This window comes from Onychomys torridus, chromosome 6 (assembly GCF_903995425.1).
Source record: "Onychomys torridus chromosome 6, mOncTor1.1, whole genome shotgun sequence".
Classification (NCBI taxonomy): domain Eukaryota; kingdom Metazoa; phylum Chordata; class Mammalia; order Rodentia; family Cricetidae; genus Onychomys; species Onychomys torridus.
In genome coordinates this window covers 129,532,214-129,551,858 of record NC_050448.1, presented here as the reverse complement: position 1 = coordinate 129,551,858, position 19,645 = coordinate 129,532,214, and the positions used below count along the sequence as shown (strand labels likewise).

At 44.4% G+C, this 19,645-nt stretch overlaps 2 protein-coding genes and 3 non-coding genes across 6 annotated transcripts in view; all 5 read left to right on the top strand.

The window, feature by feature from the left end:
* Positions 1–6,776: 6,776 nt before the first annotated feature.
* Rabggtb (Rab geranylgeranyltransferase subunit beta) lies at positions 6,777–12,883 on the top strand. Of its 2 annotated transcripts, XM_036191107.1 has the most exons (9): positions 6,777–6,848; positions 7,706–7,813; positions 8,785–8,982; positions 9,434–9,539; positions 10,174–10,226; positions 10,314–10,424; positions 10,898–11,023; positions 12,039–12,188; positions 12,458–12,883. In XM_036191107.1, the coding sequence occupies exons 1-9, from the start codon at positions 6,846–6,848 to the stop codon at positions 12,596–12,598; spliced, it is 996 nt and encodes a 331-aa protein (XP_036047000.1). In that variant the 5' UTR covers positions 6,777–6,845; the 3' UTR covers positions 12,599–12,883. The 2 variants fall into 2 exon arrangements, with proteins under 2 accessions (XP_036047000.1, XP_036046999.1); XM_036191106.1 differs by lacking the exon at positions 6,777–6,848 and having other exon boundaries at positions 7,664–7,813.
* Positions 7,472–7,551, top strand: LOC118586453. The gene has a single exon (XR_004945338.1). It is a non-coding gene; the product is annotated as a small nucleolar RNA SNORD45 (small nucleolar RNA).
* LOC118586454 lies at positions 8,053–8,134 on the top strand. The gene has a single exon (XR_004945339.1). It is a non-coding gene; the product is annotated as a small nucleolar RNA SNORD45 (small nucleolar RNA).
* Positions 9,096–9,168, top strand: LOC118586455. The gene has a single exon (XR_004945340.1). It is a non-coding gene; the product is annotated as a small nucleolar RNA SNORD45 (small nucleolar RNA).
* A 1,590-nt stretch (positions 12,884–14,473) lies between the features above and the next one.
* Positions 14,474–19,645, top strand: part of Msh4 (mutS homolog 4) — a 65,577-nt gene continuing 60,405 nt past the window's right edge. Inside the window, exons 1-2 of the mRNA XM_036190937.1 lie at positions 14,474–14,692; positions 19,206–19,391. Of these exons, the coding sequence (XP_036046830.1) occupies positions 14,533–14,692; positions 19,206–19,391 (346 nt within the window). The 5' untranslated portion in view covers positions 14,474–14,532. The remainder of the gene's footprint in view (positions 14,693–19,205; positions 19,392–19,645) is intronic.

The window sequence follows — 19,645 nt, the reverse complement described above, 5'->3', positions numbered from 1 at the left end:
TATCACCCTGTTTTCTGACCAACAACCAACCTAAACCATGGCCAAACAAATGCTTCCTCCTATTGTTTTATCAAGGTATTTTATCACAGCAACAGAGAAACAACTAAGACAAAAATGTACTATGTCACACATTCTGGGGCCTCAGGCTACCTGCACTTTGCCCAACAAAGCTACAAATTCCGGTGTTCCCTATGGTTGGTTTTTTACTCTTGGGCCCACCACCCAGTTTTAAATAAATACACACCACATTGGGCACCAGGTAAAGTGAGAAATCCAGAGTCTGCTTAAATGGCAAGGACTTTATTAGGAGGCAAAAACTCACTACAGCACAGGAGATTTATCGTAGGGTCCTGGAAAGCGGAGCTATGGTCCACACTGTTCTCCCACCTGGTCCACCTCAGCATCCAAAAGCATGAGGGAGAGAGCAATGCCTATGTGCAGCCCAGGTCTTAAGGGTCTGTGAGGCCACATCCCAGGGTCATGTACTTCAAGGTCATAGGCAGGTAGAGCAGTTACCTGTTCCCTCTTTAGGGGTGATGCTTTAACAGCTACCCACTACAACTTAATTTTACTTAAGAATGCCTGGCCTTGGGGTTGGGGGTTTTGCTCAGTGGTAGAGTGCTTGCCTATCAAGCACAAGGCCCTGGGTTCTATCCTCAGCTCAAAAGAAAAAAAAAAAAGAGTGCCTGGCCTTAGCTTGGCTTGTTTCCAACCAGCTTTTCTAACTTAATTTATCCCATATCTATTTACTATGTTTTGCCTCTGGGCTTTTTACCTTTCTTGATTCTATATATCTTTCTTTCCTTCTTACTCTGTGTCTGACTGGGCAGCTGGCCCCTGGTGTGCTCCTCTCTGTCCCCTTTTCTCACTCCACCCTCTTCCCTAGATTTTTCCTCCTACTTACTCTGTCTGCCAGCCCCACCTGTTTTTCCTGCCTAGTTATTGGCCATTCCGTTCTTTATTAGACCAATCAGGTGTTTCAGGCAGGCAAAGTAACACAGCTTTACAGAGTTAAATAAATGCAACATAGAAGAATGTAACACACCATTGCATCATTAAACACATATTCTACAGCATAAATGAGTTTAATACATCTTAAACTAATACTTGACAACAGTTCCCACGACCATACCGTCAGCTTTAATAATATGCTGGAAGGGCTAATTCTATGTAGCAGCTACACACACACACACACACACACACACACACACACACATACACACCTTAGCGTGAGCTGTCATAACAAAATATGAAGTGTAGTGGATAGCCATCCCAGCATTGGCCTGGAAGTTCCAACCCCCATTGAGGCTTCGGTAATGGTCACGCCCACAAGGCGGGGCGGAGGAGGAATCCCAAGACCCAGGGATTGAGAGGAGGGCTCTCTCTTGGTTCTGGGATGCTGGACGCAGGAGGTAGACCGAGCAGAGTTCTCCAGAGAACACCGCCAGACTGCGCCATACCTTTGCCAGACCCTACAACCTATCCCTTCATTTGTAAGTTACCCCACAAAATAAACCTCCCTTTTAGCTATGTGGAATGGCCTTAATAATTTCACCAATAATGAAGTGTATGGCTTATCAATAACAGAAAGATACTTCCCTCACTGCTGAGAGCTGTAATTCCAAGATCAGGCTGCCAGTATGGCTGGCTTCTGGTGAACACCCTCATCCAGGCTTTAGGCTACTGTCTCTTGTGTCTTCTTACAGCAGAAAGGACCAGGTAGGGGCTGGCCTCTGGTAAGTGCACTCACCCCACTTGTTAGGGCTCCACCCTCATGAAAATTAGCTCTCAAAGATTCTCTCTCTCCCACAAACAATCACAGTGGGGGTTAGACTTAAAGATCTGAGTTATGAACAGACACAGCATGCTATTTATAACATGATTTGTGTAAAAACACCAGTAAAAACCATAAAACGTTTAGCAAATTGTTTGGGGTTTTTGTTGTAGTTGTTTTTTACATTTTGAGACAGTCTCACTATGTAACCCTGAATGGCCTGGAACTAATTCTGTAGGCCAGACTAGCCTCTAGCTCAGAGATCCACCAGCACACCCCCTGAGTGCCACAATTCAGGTGTGTGCCATCACACTTGGCCTGACGTTTGGATTTTTAAAAGATGTCTCTGAGCTAGCAATTTCTATAAGAACATTTTCCCCTTTAAAATGTAGCTTCTTTAAAAGATAAGCTGTTTTTCTGAGACAGTCTCACTATAGCCCAGGCAGCCCTCAAGCATTGTGGCCCTCCCATGAACTAGGACAGGATGCAGGTATAGGCACATCTGGCTTAGAAATTAGTGTTTATAATTCTGCAAGTTTGGGGACTTTCTTTAATAGACCTGCTTATTTCCCTCTACAAATCAGCCGGAACAGAGATCCCCATTGTGAGATAGACTAGTAAAGTCCATTAATCTGTTGTAAAGTGGGGAAACACTTCATCAGTGTGCAATGGGAAGTCAAGGCACATGAATTTCAGATCTACAACCTGTCTCAGATAAAAGTCAACTTCTAAGATTTCAATTCCTGTGAGGCTGTTCTTCTCAGTGTACATAACATTGTTGATTTATTAGGACTCACAGATACACAAATACAAACTAATCAAATCTACTAGGTATCTCACACCTAACAGAGAACTGATTTCTGTAACTGATCATCAAATGGGCCATAAACACAGTCCTAATCATTGCTCCTCCTAATGAGGGTTAATTTATGGGCCACATCTGAGCCTGAGCAGTGGTGAGGGGAAGGGTCTTTGCCTTTTGAAGCTCTTCCAGAAAGCCAGGAAAGGACAATTGGCCTAGGTAGGCCTCTTGGTACTGATCTGCAGCAGTGCTCTTGATGGTGAGTCTGTCTAGGGTAGCAAAGTACATGCCCTCCCAGACTAAACAGATATCATTTTCAAAAGCATGATACCTATAACCACAAAATGAATAAGTCAAAAACTATTTGTAGGAGAGATAACTGAGCAGTTAAGAGCAATGGCTCCTCTTCCAGAGAACCTCAGTTCAATTCCCAGCACCAACATGGTGGTTCACAGTTGTCTAGTCCCAGGGGAATCAACACCCTCTTCTGGTCTCTGTGGGCACAGATGTACATTCAGGTAAACACTGATACACATAAAGAAAAAAATAAATAAAATCTAAAAATAAAAATACTCTAAGTCCGCTAATTTCCAAAGTCTTTTTTATTACTTATAAAGGACAGACTTTTGTTTTCATTTTTGAGACAGTGTCTCATGTAGGACATTACCTCCAATTTGCTATGTAGTCCAGGATAACTCTGAACCCCTATCTTCCTACCTTCCAAGCACTGGGACAGAACTATACTTTTAAAATATCTTTATATTCCTAAATTCATCTTTAAAAGTATTAATGGAAGCCAAGTGCTGGTGGCCCATGTCTTTAATCTCAGCACTTGGGACACAAGAGACAGCCAGTTCATTCAAAAGGCAGTAATTCCATAATGCCTTGTATGATGATTTCCTCTAACAGAACCCTTAGTTCTGATAGGTTGGCCTTCTGAACTCTAGTTGTCACTGCTGTGTACTCCCATGAACTATTGCTACCAGCAGCTCTCAATACCCACACAGGCCAAGTAAGTGTTCCTCTCCTGAGCTATCCACCCCCAGCCCCTGAGAGTAGAATTTTCAATGTACTGCTTCAAGAATCTTTCTATATTTATTGAATTTCACTGATTTGGAAAAACACACTTTTTCATAGTAACATCCCAGAAGCCTGGGTAAATAATAGATGCTGGCTACTCTTCACATTTCTCATCTTTGCAGTTCAACTGTGTCTTACAGCTGATGGCATCATAGATGAAATGATAGTCACATGTAAAGACTGACTAGGCCAGCCTGTATACTAAATGCTAGTGAGCTATGTTTATAGTTCCAGCAGCTCACAACATAAACATTGATCAAAAAACTGTTATTACTGGAGCCTGGAGATGTGGTTCAGTGGTTCAGAGCTCCAGAGGAGCTGGGTCCAGGTCCTAGCAACCACATGGCAGCTGGCGACTGTGTGATTCCAGGTCTTAAGGACCCTACATGCTATTCTGTCCTTTTCAGGCACCAGACACACACGCATGCAGGGAACCCAGTACTAAAAAAATCTTTAAAAAAGATTCTGTCTGCATGTATGCCTGCAGGCCAGAAGAGGGCACCAGATCTCATTACAGATCGTGGTGAGCCACCATGTGGGTGCTGGGAATTGAACTCAGGACCTCTGGAAGAGCAGTCAGTGCTCTTAACCTCTGAGCCATCTCTCCATTCCCAAATAAAAATAAATCTGTAAAAAATAGTGTTGATAACAGAAATTGTTTGTCCTTTGTTTTGGGGTGAAGCCACACTATGTAGCCCAAGCTGGCCTCAAACTGACCAAGCAGCCCAGGCCAGCATTGAATTTGTGTTCCTTCTGTCTCAGCCTCCACATGGCATGATCATAGGCATCTTCCACCATGTCATTTACAAAGCGGCAGGTGCATTTCTGGGCATAACAAAGTAGACATCCATTAAACAATAACAATATAATGTGAACCCTATAGATTGTTTTAAATTTTCTAAGTCACATTTAAAAAAGTGAAAATAGATAAAATTAATTTGAAAATATATTTTAACTCAATATATCCAAAATATTTTCTTAGCCAGCAATGGTTCTTTGACCATTTCATACATGTATATAATTCGATCTGACCATGCTCTCTCCGTCCTTTCCCACACATCAGCCTCCCCCTCCTCCTTACAACCTGGTTCTCACATTCATGTGTTTTTGTTTGTTTGTTTGTTTGTTTGTTTGTTTGCTTTTTGTGGCCCACAGAGTTGTGTGACCATGGGTTTGGAGCAATTCACTGATGCCTGGTAGGCTTACCAGTGTGTACACAACTGACAAGGACTCCCTCTTTCCCACTATGTGCCTGTACCCAATAGATCAGCAGGGAGGGGCAGGGCCCTGGAGTCCCACCCATCTATGACTGACGGTTGACCCAGCCAGTTGTGTGCAAGCCCAGTGCAGACAAACACAGTTGCTCTGAGCTCAAGACTGTAGGGCTGTCTGGCTCAGAAGATGGCATCTCATCCATCCTATCTTCTCTAATACTCTTTCTGCTCCCTCTTCTATGGTGTTTAGAGGAGTATAAATGTCTTGGTTAGAGCTCAGTCCTCAGCCATCATATTCTCCTGAGAACTCTGGGTTGTCAAGAGTCTTTGTAACGAAAGATGTTTGGGTGCCTGCCCCAACATTCATCATTGTTCACTGAACAGAAAGGCTTGTCTGATTAAGGCTAGGGGTAGCTTTTGTATATGGGTAGAACATAGATATTTAGAAGGCAGTCAACACACTTTAAAATAAGCAGCAGGTCACACAATTTGTATTTTACAATTACAGCATTTTCCAGTTTAGACTGGCCACATTCAATTCCTCACTTGGCTGTATCTGACATCTCAGCTTTGGAGGGATAGATGAACTTATACATTAATATTGTTGCTCTACAGTTCTTTGAGGGAGCAAAATGGGCTGGGGAGATGGATCAGTGGCAGATCACATGCTAGCTTTTTCAAAGCTGTGAGTTCAATTCCCAGGACCTTAAAAAGGAAGAAGAGGTTAAAATTGAGAAAAAAAAATTAGAGATACATTTTACAATTGCAAATTGCTGACTTTGCTTCTGTAAACTTGCTTGCGTTAGACACTGACCCATCCTCTCCCTGGAAATAAGTAAAAAGTTTCAGAGGCCAGCCGTCGGCCTTGGGACAAGGTCTGCAATTATAGGTTAAAATATTAATAAGTCCCTGTTTAAAAATTCCTCAAAGGGGACCCAAGATAAGGACCATCTGGCGAGTCCCGCAAACTAGGTCAAATGTCAGCCAATCATAAGCCTATAACTATGCGAACTCCCCTCCAGAGTAACTGCTCCCCCTAGACCTCCCCTGAGCCAACCAGTTTATGATGAATGTTACAAAATTTCCCGCGTAACAAAATGATTGCTGAAATATATGATGATTTTTAAACTGGGCCAAACCCGGGGCACCTGGTATCTTTGCTAATTTTGTAGTTTCTGCCTTTAAAAATGCTTGTAACCACTGCTCAGGGCTCTCTGACTGACCAGGACAGAGAGCCCGCTTGCGCCAGTGCTGAATACATTCCTCATGTGTGTTGCATCTGCTGGTTTGGAATCTTGGTTTCTGGGGGAGCCCTCTCGCAGATGGAAGTATCCCAGGGGTCTGGGATCTTTCAAAATGAAGAGGTTAAACCATATTAACTTACCATTACAGAGCCTTATTTTTGTAGTTTCAGGGATCAAACCCAGGGGCTAGCCTGTGCTAAGCATGCATTTTTACAAGGTATCTTTTAAGCATCTTTCCTTAACAATATATGTGGCACTTTTTGTTCTTTTTGAATAACTGGGTAACAGATGTACTATAATTTATCTTTTTTTGGGGGGGGACGGAGGGAGTAGGGAATTTAGCCCGGGTTGGCCTCCAAATGCCTACACATCTGAGGATTTGAACTACTGCTCCTCCTGCCTTCACTTCCCCAGTGCTAGGATTACAGGTCTGCACCACTAATCCCAGTTTACATACACAGGGGCTGAAACAGAGTCCAGGGCTCCGAGGATGTTAGGAATGCACTTTGCAAGCCAAGCGACAAGCCTAGCCACGGGGTCCTTCAGGCAGAAGCGTGGCCGGCTACATCGTGACCTTGGAGTCCTTCAGGCAGGAGTGTGACCGGCTAAATGGTGACCGCGGGGTCCTTCGGGCTGAGCGTGCCGGGCGTGGGCGGGCGGGCGCGTGTGCGCAGGCGCGGGGCCCTTGACTCCCGGTGCTCTAGCGCGCCTCTGCCTTTCGGCGGTCGGACATGGTGAGAGCGGGTCGCGGCTGAGCGGGCGGGCGGGCTCGCTAGCACGGGAGGCGGGCGGGCGGGCCTGCGAGGCTGATGCTTTCTGCTTGAGCTGGCCTAGAGCTCCCGCAGCGCCCTGCCTCGGGCTCCTGAGCGATTGCTCAGCGTTTTCCGCAGTTCTCGAGGCCGCCCGTTTTATCCGCTTTCACCCCGGGCGAGCCTCTCACGATTGGGCGGCCTGGTTTCTTCCTCTGCACAGGGACTTGGGCGTGCCTGTTTTTTGTTTTGTTTTTTCCTCCTCCCGGTTACCTGTAATTTTGAATTGTTTTTTTGTAAATAATAATTTGGAACATACAGATTCTTGAAAATGATACTGTTTCAAAGTTACGCATTTTAGCTGGGATGGAAGAGAGCCAGTCTTGGCCCACACCGGAGGCAGAAGCAGGCGGATCTCTTGATTTCAAGGCCAGCTTGGTCTATGTAGGGAGTTCAGGTCAAGCAGGGCTTCATAGCAGAGACTGAATCAAAAAATAAGTTTTGGTAGTTGGTTTGACCTACTTGGAGCTGATACCATGCATTTGGGAAGTGCAGGAGGTGCTGCGTTGCGCCTCGTAGGCATACTTCAAAGTGTGACGGCCATTTCAGGTCAATGATGAGCTGGCATGTATTCTGAATCTAAAGCTGATTATTAACCACTTTAGCTCTAGAATTACTCTGAGACTTGAAAGATGCCGGTTACATACTTGAGTCGGGATGTCACGTTTTCAGGGTGATGAAAGCATTGCCCCCCCAATTACGCGCATGTTGAACATGTATGTTGAGGGGCAGACCGTGTAAGTAAGTAAATAACCATGAAATCTCTGCTTTTTCACTGCAAGGGCACACCGCAGAAGGATGTTACCATCAAGTCAGATGCACCTGACACCCTGTTACTGGACAAACATGCCGATTATATTGCCTCCTATGGTGCAAAGAAAGATGATTATGTGCGTATGATTTTCTGAGTTTCCAAGACTAACAGCTGCAGTAGTATTCGGCCTGTTTCTTAAACTAATTGCAGAGGGCTGACATGTTCACCTTTGAAGTCCAATATGATAGGTGTTCCTTGTGGGCTAGAGGTTGATACTTGGTGGCATCATAAAGATACATAAAGAGGCATTTCTGAAGTAGGCTAGGATTTGCAGGCAGGAAGGGTTTGTGCTTTTTGGCTGGGTATAACCTTTAAGGTCAATGATGTGTTGGCATGTATTATCTGAATTATGCTGATGTGTAATAACACCTTAGCTCTAGAATTACGCTGAGACCTTGAAAAGGATTTACCTAAGCAAAAGTTACCACACCCCTGTGATCTCAGCATCAAGAGCCTGAGCAGGATTATTTGAGTTGGAAAAAATCCCATGCTAAGTGGAGAGACCCTCTCTAAGAGGAATCACTTGTGTAAAAGTATTTTCTATACTGCAGCTGTATATGTGGGTCTTACAGAACATGTGGTATTATTAGTAAACACTTGGCAATTTCCATAACTTTTTAGTTAGGCACACATTTTAGGGGATTATAGGCCTAAATGTCCAGTGGATTCCCTGTCAACTGTATACCTACCCTTTTAAGCTCTGGGTTTGGCTTGCCAGGTAGCACTGAGACCCTCATCTGAATGCTTGTAAAATAATGCTTTATAGCTGCAACAGATGGTTCTGGGATCCATGTAGGTTTCCATCTTCAGCAGTGTTATTCTTTCCATATTCATAGACTTCATTTGGAAATTACACACTGGTGTCTGGTAAAAAAAAAAAAGAGTAGGGATACTGCTGGATTTTGCTTAATTCACCTGCTGTTGGCACTTGGGAGACTCTAAAGCCTCAGTTAAAGTTGGTACCAATTGTCTTAAAATTGAGGTTGGTTATATATGAAATGGTCTTTTTAGGAGTTCAGATTGACAAATTTCAGAAACTTTTCCTAGGAATACTGTATGTCTGAATACTTGAGAATGAGCGGCATCTATTGGGGCTTGACGGTGATGGACCTCATGGGACAGCTTGATCGAATGAACAGAGAAGAAGTACTGGTGTTTATCAAGTCATGCCAGCATGAGTGTGGGGGAATAAGTGCTAGCATTGGACACGATCCACACCTTCTCTACACTCTGAGTGCTGTCCAGGTAGACGCTCTCTTTCCTTAAGGTTTGGGGATCATAATTTACTGGGAGGCAGAAGAGATCTGTAGCTTACTGTCAAAGTTACTTCTGTCCTTTGTGTGAAGTCCTTCCTACAAGGTCAATGATGTCCTGGCATGTATTAGCTGAATGCTAACATGATGCAAATTCTCAAGTGATAACTGAGACCTTGGAGGATAAATTTCACTGTAACTGAGACTGACTCCAGTTGAAATTTGGTTTTAGTGAAGAGACAGAGGATGGTAAAATCCTCCCTCTGTATGCTTGAGTTTCTTAGATTATTAATGGTTTATGTTGTAAAACATTGTGATTAAGGGTTTGGAATGACTAATTTTAACTCTGGGTTAAATGCCTGTGCATTTGAAGAGTTTATAGTAAACATGGGGCTTTATTGAGGACTTACAGAACAAGTCTGTGATACTCGCTTGTCTTTCAGATTCTTACTTTGTATGACAGCATTAATGTCATCGACGTGGATAAAGTTGTGGCATATGTTCAGAGTCTACAGAAAGAAGATGGGTCATTTGCTGGAGACATGTGGGGTAAGACTGGTTTAGTCAGCTACTCCTACTCAGAACATCTTTTGTCTTGGTAGTAATGATAAGATTTCAAGTTGTCCATCTTTTCAGGTCCCACTAAGCAGTTGGTCTAACTGGAGTAAATGGCCTGCTGGAAGTCCCAGCATGCCGTGCTGGTTTGTCAGCACACCACACTCTAAAAGATAAGGTAGGTGCCAGTTTTGTCCCCAATATTTGGTAGCTTGGAAGGGCTGAACTCCCTGAAAAGAAGAAGTCTTTAAAAGTTTATGAAATTAGTAAATATCTGAGTTGGGAGATAGAAAAAATTCATTTGATTAATGTAGATGATTTGTTTTGGGGTGGAAAAAATGCAGGCCTGAGACCAGCTGCTTTGTGGGATGTGAACCTTTTATATTAGTAACGAGTTCATTGGCATATAATAAATAGTCTTGTAGGTTCCTTCCCTTTGGGGCCCTCTAAGCTACTTAGAAGGGCTGTTGCTTTCTATTTTTCTAGCTGGTTTCCTTAGCTTTTGGGGGAGAAAGCCTCCAGGTAAACGTAAGCTAGCCTGGGCTTTGGGGAATTGAATGGGCATGGGTCTGGTTTGTTCTTCAGAAACTTGTAGCATTTACATGACTGCCTTGGCTCTGTCTTTTAGGAGAAATTGATACCCGATTCTCATTTTGTGCAGTGGCAACTTTGGCTCTCTTGGTAAGCTTTAAGTGTTGTGTCGAGGGACCTAATTAAGCATTTGTGACTGCTCTGGGCATTTGTAATAGGTTTTATTTCTTTTTGTAGGGCAAGCTTGATGCTATTAATGTGGAAAAGGCAATTGAATTCGTCTTGTCCTGTATGAACTTTGATGGTGGATTTGGGTGCAGACCGGGCTCTGAATCTCATGCCGGGCAGGCAAGTTTGCTATTAACATTTAGAGGAGATAACCAATATTAAAAGACAAAAAATGTCTTACAATAATTGTTGTAAATGGCCATACCTTGTTACGTAAGGAAAGTGGTTTGGGGTGTGTGCTGTGTACACAGCTTGAGTCCTTATAAGTAATGCATTCCTATCTCTATGGGGTCTGCATTATGTACTTTGTCAGTTGTAGGCTGTTGGTATAGCAGACATGAACCTCCACGTGTGACTTAAACTGTAACAGTGAGAACATTCTAACCTGACCCAGTTAGGACATATTTTTGTCCAGAGAACATTGTATAAGTTATAAATTAATTGGCCATAAAGAAATTCCAAGCATTGTATTTCACTGTGACATTGAATCCTAATGTAACCTGATACAAGATGGATGGAGCTAGAATAATTTTGGTAGTGTTTGTAACTTACTATTAAATTATACCTGTGTACTTTATGTCTGTAATTTTTAGATCTATTGTTGCACAGGATTCCTGGCGATAACTAGTCAGTTGCATCAAGTGAACTCTGATTTACTTGGTTGGTGGCTTTGTGAACGACAGTTGCCCTCAGGCGGACTCAATGGAAGACCTGAGAAGGTATTGTCTGTGGTGGCTCCTTGAGTGGGTGGTGCTGTGTACTTAAAACTGAGCTTTTCTTGTTTGTAGTTTCAATACTCCTTAAGGAGAGAGGCCGAAGTGAAAATAGAACTTGGTTCTCATTGACCCCAGGAGGCACAGGCAGGAGATACTTTTGAGTTTGAATGAAGCCAGTCTGGTCTACTTTGAGAGCCCCAGGATAGCAGGGGCTACATAGAAAGACCCTGTTAATAAAAGTGGTAAGGGCCATAGTGAACACTGAACATTGAATCTAGGCTGCTCAGGTAACATGCATGGTAGCCACAGAGTAAGTAGGCTATTAAGTTAGCATACAGGCACAGCAAAAAAAAAAAAAAAAAAGTTAATTTGAAGTGTGTCAGCTTTCCCAAAGCTGCTGCAGACACTGAAATCTGAGTAAATGATAATTACTTTTGCAGAGCATTTCATCTTGTAGCCATGTAATTTGTTTGCTTATGGAAAATGTTGGTACATATAGACAAATACTTCCCATGGAAATAAACTGGCATTTGCATTTATTAACAGGACTTACTCTAGTTAGTTAACCTGTAGCAAGTGGAGCTTGCCATGTGTGGGGGCAGGGAGAAGCTGTATGTGCTAGTTTCATGTGCTTGTGTGAGTGATGGGCAGGGAGGTGTGCCCACAGGTAGTTTCTAAGCAAGGCTTCAATTTATGCTAGTAATTGAACTTGGGCTGAGACAGAAACTAGTATATCTTCATGTGCCTATTAGCTCAGTAAAATGCAAGCTGAAGGATCTGCAGGGTTAATTCTCAGCAGATGTGTGTCCAGCTGGACAGCACTAGTTGAAAATGGTCTGCCTAGAAAATCGTGTCTCTAGTTTCATGAATATACTAATGACCTCAGCTGAAAACTGAGTAGGATATTAAAGTTAAATCAATGTGTGTTTTCGACCTAGTCCTGAAGTGTGCGTGCCAATATGTGGGAAGTAGTCGAGCAGTGATACAATGCCAACCGTCTGACTGGTTTCCCTTCTAGTTACCGGATGTGTGCTATTCCTGGTGGGTTTTGGCCTCCCTAAAGATAATTGGGAGGCTTCACTGGATTGACAGAGAAAAGCTGCGCAGCTTCATCTTAGCATGTCAAGATGAAGAGACAGGAGGCTTTGCAGACAGGCCAGGAGACATGGCAAGTACAATTCTGTGGTTTGCAGTTTTTCACTGTTGGTTGATTTATGGTTCTGGGCCTTTGTTTGGGCTGTAGAAATAGTTCTTCATAAGTAATGGTCCAAAGGCTGCTTTGAGAGTCTGAGGCTGGAGCTTATATAGAAGTACTGTTTGTGAGGTCCTACATGTTGAAAGCACTGGAGCCTTTCAGAAAATTCGTTAAAGCTGTATACAAAAATTGAATAAACTTCATTCTTTTTTATCTCTTAACTGTTTATACACTTCCCACAGGTGGATCCTTTTCATACCTTATTTGGCATTGCTGGATTGTCACTCCTGGGAGAAGAACAGATTAAACCTGTTAGTCCTGTCTTTTGCATGCCCGAAGAAGTGCTTCAGAGGGTGAATGTCCAGCCTGAACTAGTGAGCTAGAGTCAGAGATTGGTGAAGTGTTTATCAAACCTAGAAGTGACTGTTAATATTTTGTATATCACATGCTAATGATAAAGTATATAATTATATGTATTGTAAAGTAAACATGTTGTATTTAGAATTTCTGATATCTCCATAACAGCAAATGAAAGAGCTAATATTTAATTGGTATTTAATTGGTGCCTCCATGTCCTGTTGACCTGTAACAATTGTGATTGCAAATGATTTTTGTTAACTGATAGAGTAAAACTCAAGATTTAAATAAAAGACGCACAAATTAATTGAGTGGCTATGGTGTATGTAGCTATTTCTTTAGAACTGAAACATTCCCTTTGTGGAGATTATTTCCAAGGCTATAAGTCATGAACAACTGGTAAGAAGGAGGATGCATGGGTGGGGCTGTTGGCAAATTTTTCAGGGAACTCCAGGGTCTACTGTTGGATTTTGCAGGCATGTAGCTGAGTCACCCCCAGCCCTAAAAGTTGTTTTGTTTTTTTGCCTCCCCCATCATTCTTAATGAATTGGTTTGCTTCGTGGGTTTAGGTGGAATTGTTTCTTGGACCTGATGAGCCCGTCTGATACGTTAAATCTTAAGAGACCCTGGACATTTGACATGATACTGGGTTTTGAACTGATTGGTGTGGAGTGGTCACAGATTGGGTGTATGTATCTACTTCTGGGTTGAACCTCTGCCCCTTTACACACAAAAGGAAGGAAACAAACTAATCCCCTCCCATTTCTAAAATAGTCCTATTTTGTGCTAGAACTCCACACCATCCCCAAACAAGTGCTAGGATCCACCTGCATTCCCAGCAAGTAGCCTGTCAAATGTGCACTCCAATGTCCCAAGAGGAGTTACTTAGTATTTCAGTCACAGACCATGAGTATACCTGGTACACTCTACCTGTCCCCTTTCTATTGTGACATGACTGGCCACAACTCTTGGAAAGCATTTAATAGGGGCCTGCAGGCAGATGTTGCTGGAGAAGTAGCTGAGTTCTAACATGTGGACTGCAAGAGGGTGAAACTGACTTGAGCATTTGAAACCTCAAAGCTCACCCCAGTGACACACTTCCAAGGCTGTACCTACTCAACAAGCCCCCTAAGAATTCAAATATAGGACAGTGGGGGGGGGGGGATTTTTTTTTTTTTTTTTTTAAGATGAGGATCGAACCCAGGGCCTTGCACAAGCGCTCTACCACTGAGCTAAATCCCCAACCCTTGTGTGTGTGTGTGTGTGTGTTAGCGGGGGGTAGTGGGATTCTTAAACCACTACACTGCATATGTCCTTTTAACTGGAGAGCATTTATCCTCGGGCCTGCCACCTGGAAGTTGCTGTATTTAAGGACTAAAGTTTTTCCAAAGGTTAAGTGCAAAGCTGTAGTTAAAACTTTTTCCCCTACTCGGTGTGAAACTACAATTGGTAACCGCTGGCTGTAACTGTCCATGTGATCTCACTGTGCCATGTGTACAATACACCTTCATTCTTAGACACTGGGTACTAGGCACAGGGTAATGAACTAAAAATAAGGGGTAAGTGTATTTGGGGATGTAACTGAGGCATGCGTTTATTATGCAAGACCCTGGGTTCAGTCCTGAGCAAGGTCCCCTCAAAGTGCTTGGCTAGTGTGGAAATTATTAAAAACATAAATTTTGTAATAAGAGAATGAGCTGTTGTGACAATTGATAGCCCAAGTTGTCATTGGTGGGCCTTGAATTGTGGAGGCTTATGTGTGCTGAGACAGGCAGGCAAAGGTGACAACGGCCTGCGCCTGCGCCGTGCCCTGCGCCTGCGCCGTGCCCTGCGCTGTGGCTGCTCCGCGCCTGCGCTGTGGCTGCTCCGCGCCTGCGCCTGTTCTCCCGCCTTTCCGCGGCGTGACCTTGCGGTGCTTGAAGCCGCGCGCAGATCCTCGCGTGTCGCAGAGGCCTGAGGGATGCTGAGGCAGGAGGCCTCCTCAGCCTCGAGTTCCCCACGCGGGACCCCGCGCGGACACCGCTCGGCCCAGGCCTCCGCGTCCCGGCCCAGCACGGAAGGCGCCGTGGCCGACAGGAGCAGCAGCAGCAGCAGCAGTAGCCCCGTGCGGCCCGCGCCAGGCAAGGCTCCCACGGCGGGGCCTCGGGTACCACGGCGGGCGGGGCCTCGGGTACCACGGCGGGCGGGGCCTCGGGTACCACGGCGGGCGGGGCCTTGGGTACCACGGCGGGGCCTCGGGTACCACGGCGGGCGGGGCCTCGGGTACCACGGCGGGCGGTGCCTTGGGTACCACGGCGGGGCCTCGGGTACCACGGCGGGCGGCGCCAGGCTCCCACGGCGGGCGGGGCCTCGGGTACCACGGCGGGCGGGGCCTCGGGTACCACGGCGGGCCGGGGCCTCGGGTACCACGGCGGGCCGGGGCCTCGGGTACCACGGCGGGCGGCGCCAGGCTCCCACGGCGGCCGGGGCCTCGGGTACCATCCTAGAGGATGCACGCTGAGGGGGAGTTTGATAGACAGTGCAAGTCTTCACTACCGGGGGTGTAGGGGCGGTGGTCAGTACCTTTAACCTCAACACTGGCGATCACGGTTCAAGGCTAGCCCGGGCTCCAGAATGAGCTGGTCTCACAATTGCAGACCAAACAAAGCGTGGCGGCTTTAAGAAGTGTGGCTTGCCGGGTGGTGGTGACGCAGGCCTTTAATCCCAGCACTTGGGAGGCAGAGGCAGGTGGATCTCTATGAGTTTGAGGCCAGCCTGGTCTACCAAGTGAGTTCCAGGACAGCCTCCAAAGCTACAGAGAAACCGTCTCGAAAAACCAAAAAAAAAAAAAAAAAAAAAAAAGGTGTGGCTTAGCTCCTCTAAACCAGTATTTCCAAGGAGCCTCAACCTCCTCTTGTTTGTTTAAGGCAGTTCTCCATGGCCCAGGCTTCACTTACATTCACTAGTAGAAAAACCTGGCCTGAAGTTCTTCAGCAATCTCCTGCCTTAGCCTCTTGAGTGCTGTATTATACAATGAACTGCCATTCCTGACCTTCAGTTTCCTCAAAAAATGTTTTTCACCTTTTCACCCAAAACCCTCTGAGTATGTGAGTGGGTCGGCATGCAAGGCTCAGGTGTGGAGGTCAAAGGACAACATTCTGGAGACAGCTCTCTACCTCCACCAATTGGGCCCTGGGAGTCAGGCTAGGTGGAGAATGCTTCTACCCATTGGGTCATCTCGCTGGCCCCCTACTTCTTAAAGTATATGGAGAATGGGAGATTGTGCATACCTTTTCTAATAAAGGAGAGCTGAGCTTTGGCTGACGGGTTTTAGTGTTTAAGTTCTAAAATGTGATGATGATAGGTTAAAGTGAACGTCTCATCTAATTCAGATGCTCAACTGTTAAAATTGGTCCTGGGGCTGGAGAGATGACTCATCGGTTAAGGGAACTAGCTGCTCTTTCAGAGGTCCAGTGTTCAATTCCCAGCACGCACGGGGGCTCACAACTGTCTGTAACTTTGATGCCGGAGGATCTGATGTCCTCTTCTGGCCTTTGTGGTACACAGGCATACACCCATACATTTAAAGGGGTGGAAGAAAGGTCCTTAAGGGTGAGTTAAACTCGTATGAAGGATAAAGAGAGGATTGGTTTTGTGAGTGAAGAAATACTTGCTGAAGTCTTCTATGTTTAATTTTACGTTAAAAGTGGTTAAGAGAAACAGGCTTAAGAATTACAGAGACATGATTCCATAAATCATGATGATTAACTATCTGACAATTCTGAAGTGGGACTGGAACAGAACTGAGCCACAAGACACGTTTATTTATTTTGCATGTGTCTGTGTGGTGTGTGTGTGTGTGTGTATGTGTGCATGCATGTTCAAATGTGTGGGGGCTTTTGTGTGTGAGCATAAAAGGCCCAGGTTGATATTAGGAGTCTTCCTTTGTTACTTTTCACCTTACTCACTGAGGCAGGGTCTCAGTATGGCTAATCTAGCTAGCCAGGTTGCTACTTGAACCCCATCTTGGTCCTCCAGGAACTCGAGTCATGATGGGTCACATTGCCATCTGGTGTCTGTGTACGTCCTGGGAGTCAGAACTCTGGTCCCCCTGCTTGCGCCTTACCCTCTCAGCTGTCTTCCAAGCCCCAAAAACATTTTTTTAAAGATAATGATTTAGCTGGATATGGTGGGGGCATGTCTGTAATCTTCCTGTTTTCTATTTAAGAGGCTAAGGCATGAGGATTTTGAGGCCAGACTGGGCTGCAGATTAAGAGCCTGTAAAAAGAGGACTATTTGACATATTTATAGATTTTCAAGAGTTAAGTAAAGTGAATGAATAAAAGTTCAAAATGGCTGGTAATAAAGAGAACACTGGTAGAGAGACAATGTGTTCACCCTTTGTCATTTAGATATTCTTGGAAGACATATAAAAGTTTATATCCAGGAAGTTGCTAGACTTTATGTGTGTGTGAGTTCTCTGTGTGTAGCCCAGGAGCCTGGTCTCAAACTCCCTATGTAGCTCAGTTCAGGCCCTTGAAGTTGTGCTCCTCCTCCTCCTCAAACACCAGCACTGAAGTCAGAGACGTGAGCATCACACCTGGCTGGTGCAGGATCTTGAATAATTTTTAGGAGTGTGTACCGTTTCCTACCAGATGAAGCCCCCAGGAGTCCGCTTCCACTGCTCTCTGTCCTATCCCTTTGAGGCAGACTCTCCTTGAACCTGGAAGTCGACTTCATCAGCTAGGCTGGTGGAGGGCAAGCCTTGTGCCCAGATTGTTGGATTGTAACAAGTTGGGATCTGAACTCAAGTCCTCAAGGCTGCACATAAGTGTTCTTAACCACTGAGCTGTACCGCTAGCTTCTAACTTGAATTTTTCTTTAAGATAAGGTCTCCGTATATAACCCTATCTGTCCTGGAACTGGCTATGTAGACCAGGCCTGCCTCAAACTCAGAGTTTATTTTGTTTTTGTTGCTGTTTTGAGGCTTCTTTTGTTTTGTTTTGTTTTGTTTTTCAAGACAGGGTTTATTCTGTAGCCCTGGCTGTCCTGGAACTCAGAGATCTGCCTGCCTCTGCCTCCCAAGTGCTGGGATTAAAGGCGTGCACCACCACCACCCTCACCCCCATCCCTATCCCATTCCACCCCCCCGCCAGTCACATCACCTGAAATTATTTATTTATTTATTTATTTGTTTATTTATTTATTTATTTATTTTTGGGTTTTCGAGACAGGGTTTCTCTGTGTAGCTTTGTGCCTTTCCTGGAACTCACTTGGTAGCCCAGGCTGGCTTCGAACTCACAGAGATCCGCCTGGCTCTGCCTCCTGAGTGCTGGGATTAAGTGCGCCACCACTGCCCGGCAAGATTTATTTATTTATTTATTATGTATACAGTGTTCTGCTTGCATGTATCCCTTCAGGCCAGAAGAGGGAGCCAGATCTCATTACAGATGGTTGTGAGCTACCATGTGGTTGCTGGGAATGAGATGCCTGGAGTAAATAAATATTGATTCAGTAGTGAACTCTTTAGGCCGACAATCAAGAGGAAGGCAGAGAAACTTGGTACAGGAAACTGCAGGTAGTGTGAGGAGAACAAAGACACGTGGTATAGAAATCAGGGATGGGAGAGCTCTGTTTTTTCATTTGCTTGTTTGTTTCTTTGGAGCTTCTGTGTTACCAGACATTGTGCTAGGCTGTTTATGTACACTGCGTGAAATGTTATGACATGGCTGTAAAGTAGGTAACATGTTGGTAAGCAACTGTCTGAAAAAATACTGAAGCCAAGTGAACCTGAAGCTGACTGTCTCACATGGTTTGCATAGGAAGAGACTTTCAGATGAGGAGGTTAATGAAGGAAAAGACACTTAATTATAGTATAAACTACACCTGCTGGCTGAAAGGAAACCTGATTTTAGCAAGAGTAGTCTCAGTGAACTCGTAGAGGCAAGAGCCGTATCAGAATATCCCCTTAATCAATGAATTTATTTTTTGAAGCAAAATCCCATGTGTCTCAGGCTGGTCTCAGCTCACTCTGTAGGTGAGGATAACCTTGAACTTCTGAACTGCTTTCCTACATCTCTCAAGTGCTATGTGGTGCTGGGGATGGAACCCAGGACCTCATGCACACCAGGCAAGCACTGTATCCATTGAGCTACACCCCCAGCATTGTATCAGTGTGTGTACATGATTATCAAGCCAGGTGTGGTGGCACATGCCTATACTTCTAGCACTCACGAGGCTGAGGCAGGAGGACCATACGTTGGAGGCAACTCTGGGCTATAGGGTGAATTCAGCTGCAGCCTGAGATACATAGTGAGATTTGCTTACAAACAACAAACAAACAAAAATTGTCAGTGATCAAAAGAGACTAGCTGGGAAGAGGAAGGGTCGGTAAGAGTAGCAGGGCACAAGAGAGGATAATAATGGAGGTTGGAGATTATCAAAATACAATACATATGTGTATGAAAATATTAGGGAACCTACTATTATGATAATACAAACTAATAAAGTCATGAGCGCAATTGTCAATAATTATTATAATTTTTAAATTATCAGATTGAATTTACAGAAAATAGATATGATGTAAGTTTTAGGATTAATATGTAATTCCTTAATGCTTATCATTAAGAATTATTCATAATTTTTTAAATTTAGGTTCATCATTTGGAAACAAAAGATCTTATGCAAAACACACAGTTGCATCCAATTTTCCTATTGGTACGACGAGCTCATCTTCTACACGAGATGCCAATTATCCACAAATATTTAGAACTCCGTTATCTGCTGGAAATCCCCAGAGATCAGGCTATAAAAGCTGGACACCTCAAGTAGGATATTCAGGTAAAATTGGTGAAAGATTATCCCTGATGTTCTTTTGTAAATTATAAATTGGGTGGTTAGCTCATTTGCACTTCATCCATCACTGATATGGAGAACTGGGAGATACATTGTCATTGACCCATGTGCATCTCAGGGTAGGCTGACATGGCTAGGTGCCTCCTATTGTTGGTTAATAAGTGTAGCCTTGCATTATCTGAACTTATTTTGACAAAGGAAAAAAATCTCTTTCATGTGATATTTAAGTGAAAACTTTG

Excerpts from the sequence above, each read along its gene's own strand:
- Rabggtb (XM_036191106.1), top strand. The coding sequence starts at position 7,679 with ATGAAATCTCTGCTTTTTCACTGCAAGGGCACACCGCAGAAGGATGTT. Across the intron at positions 10,425-10,897 it reads CTGAATCTCATGCCGGGCAG|ATCTATTGTTGCACAGGATT; the intron begins GCAAGTTTGCTA and ends TGTAATTTTTAG. Across the intron at positions 12,189-12,457 it reads CAGACAGGCCAGGAGACATG|GTGGATCCTTTTCATACCTT; the intron begins GCAAGTACAATT and ends CACTTCCCACAG.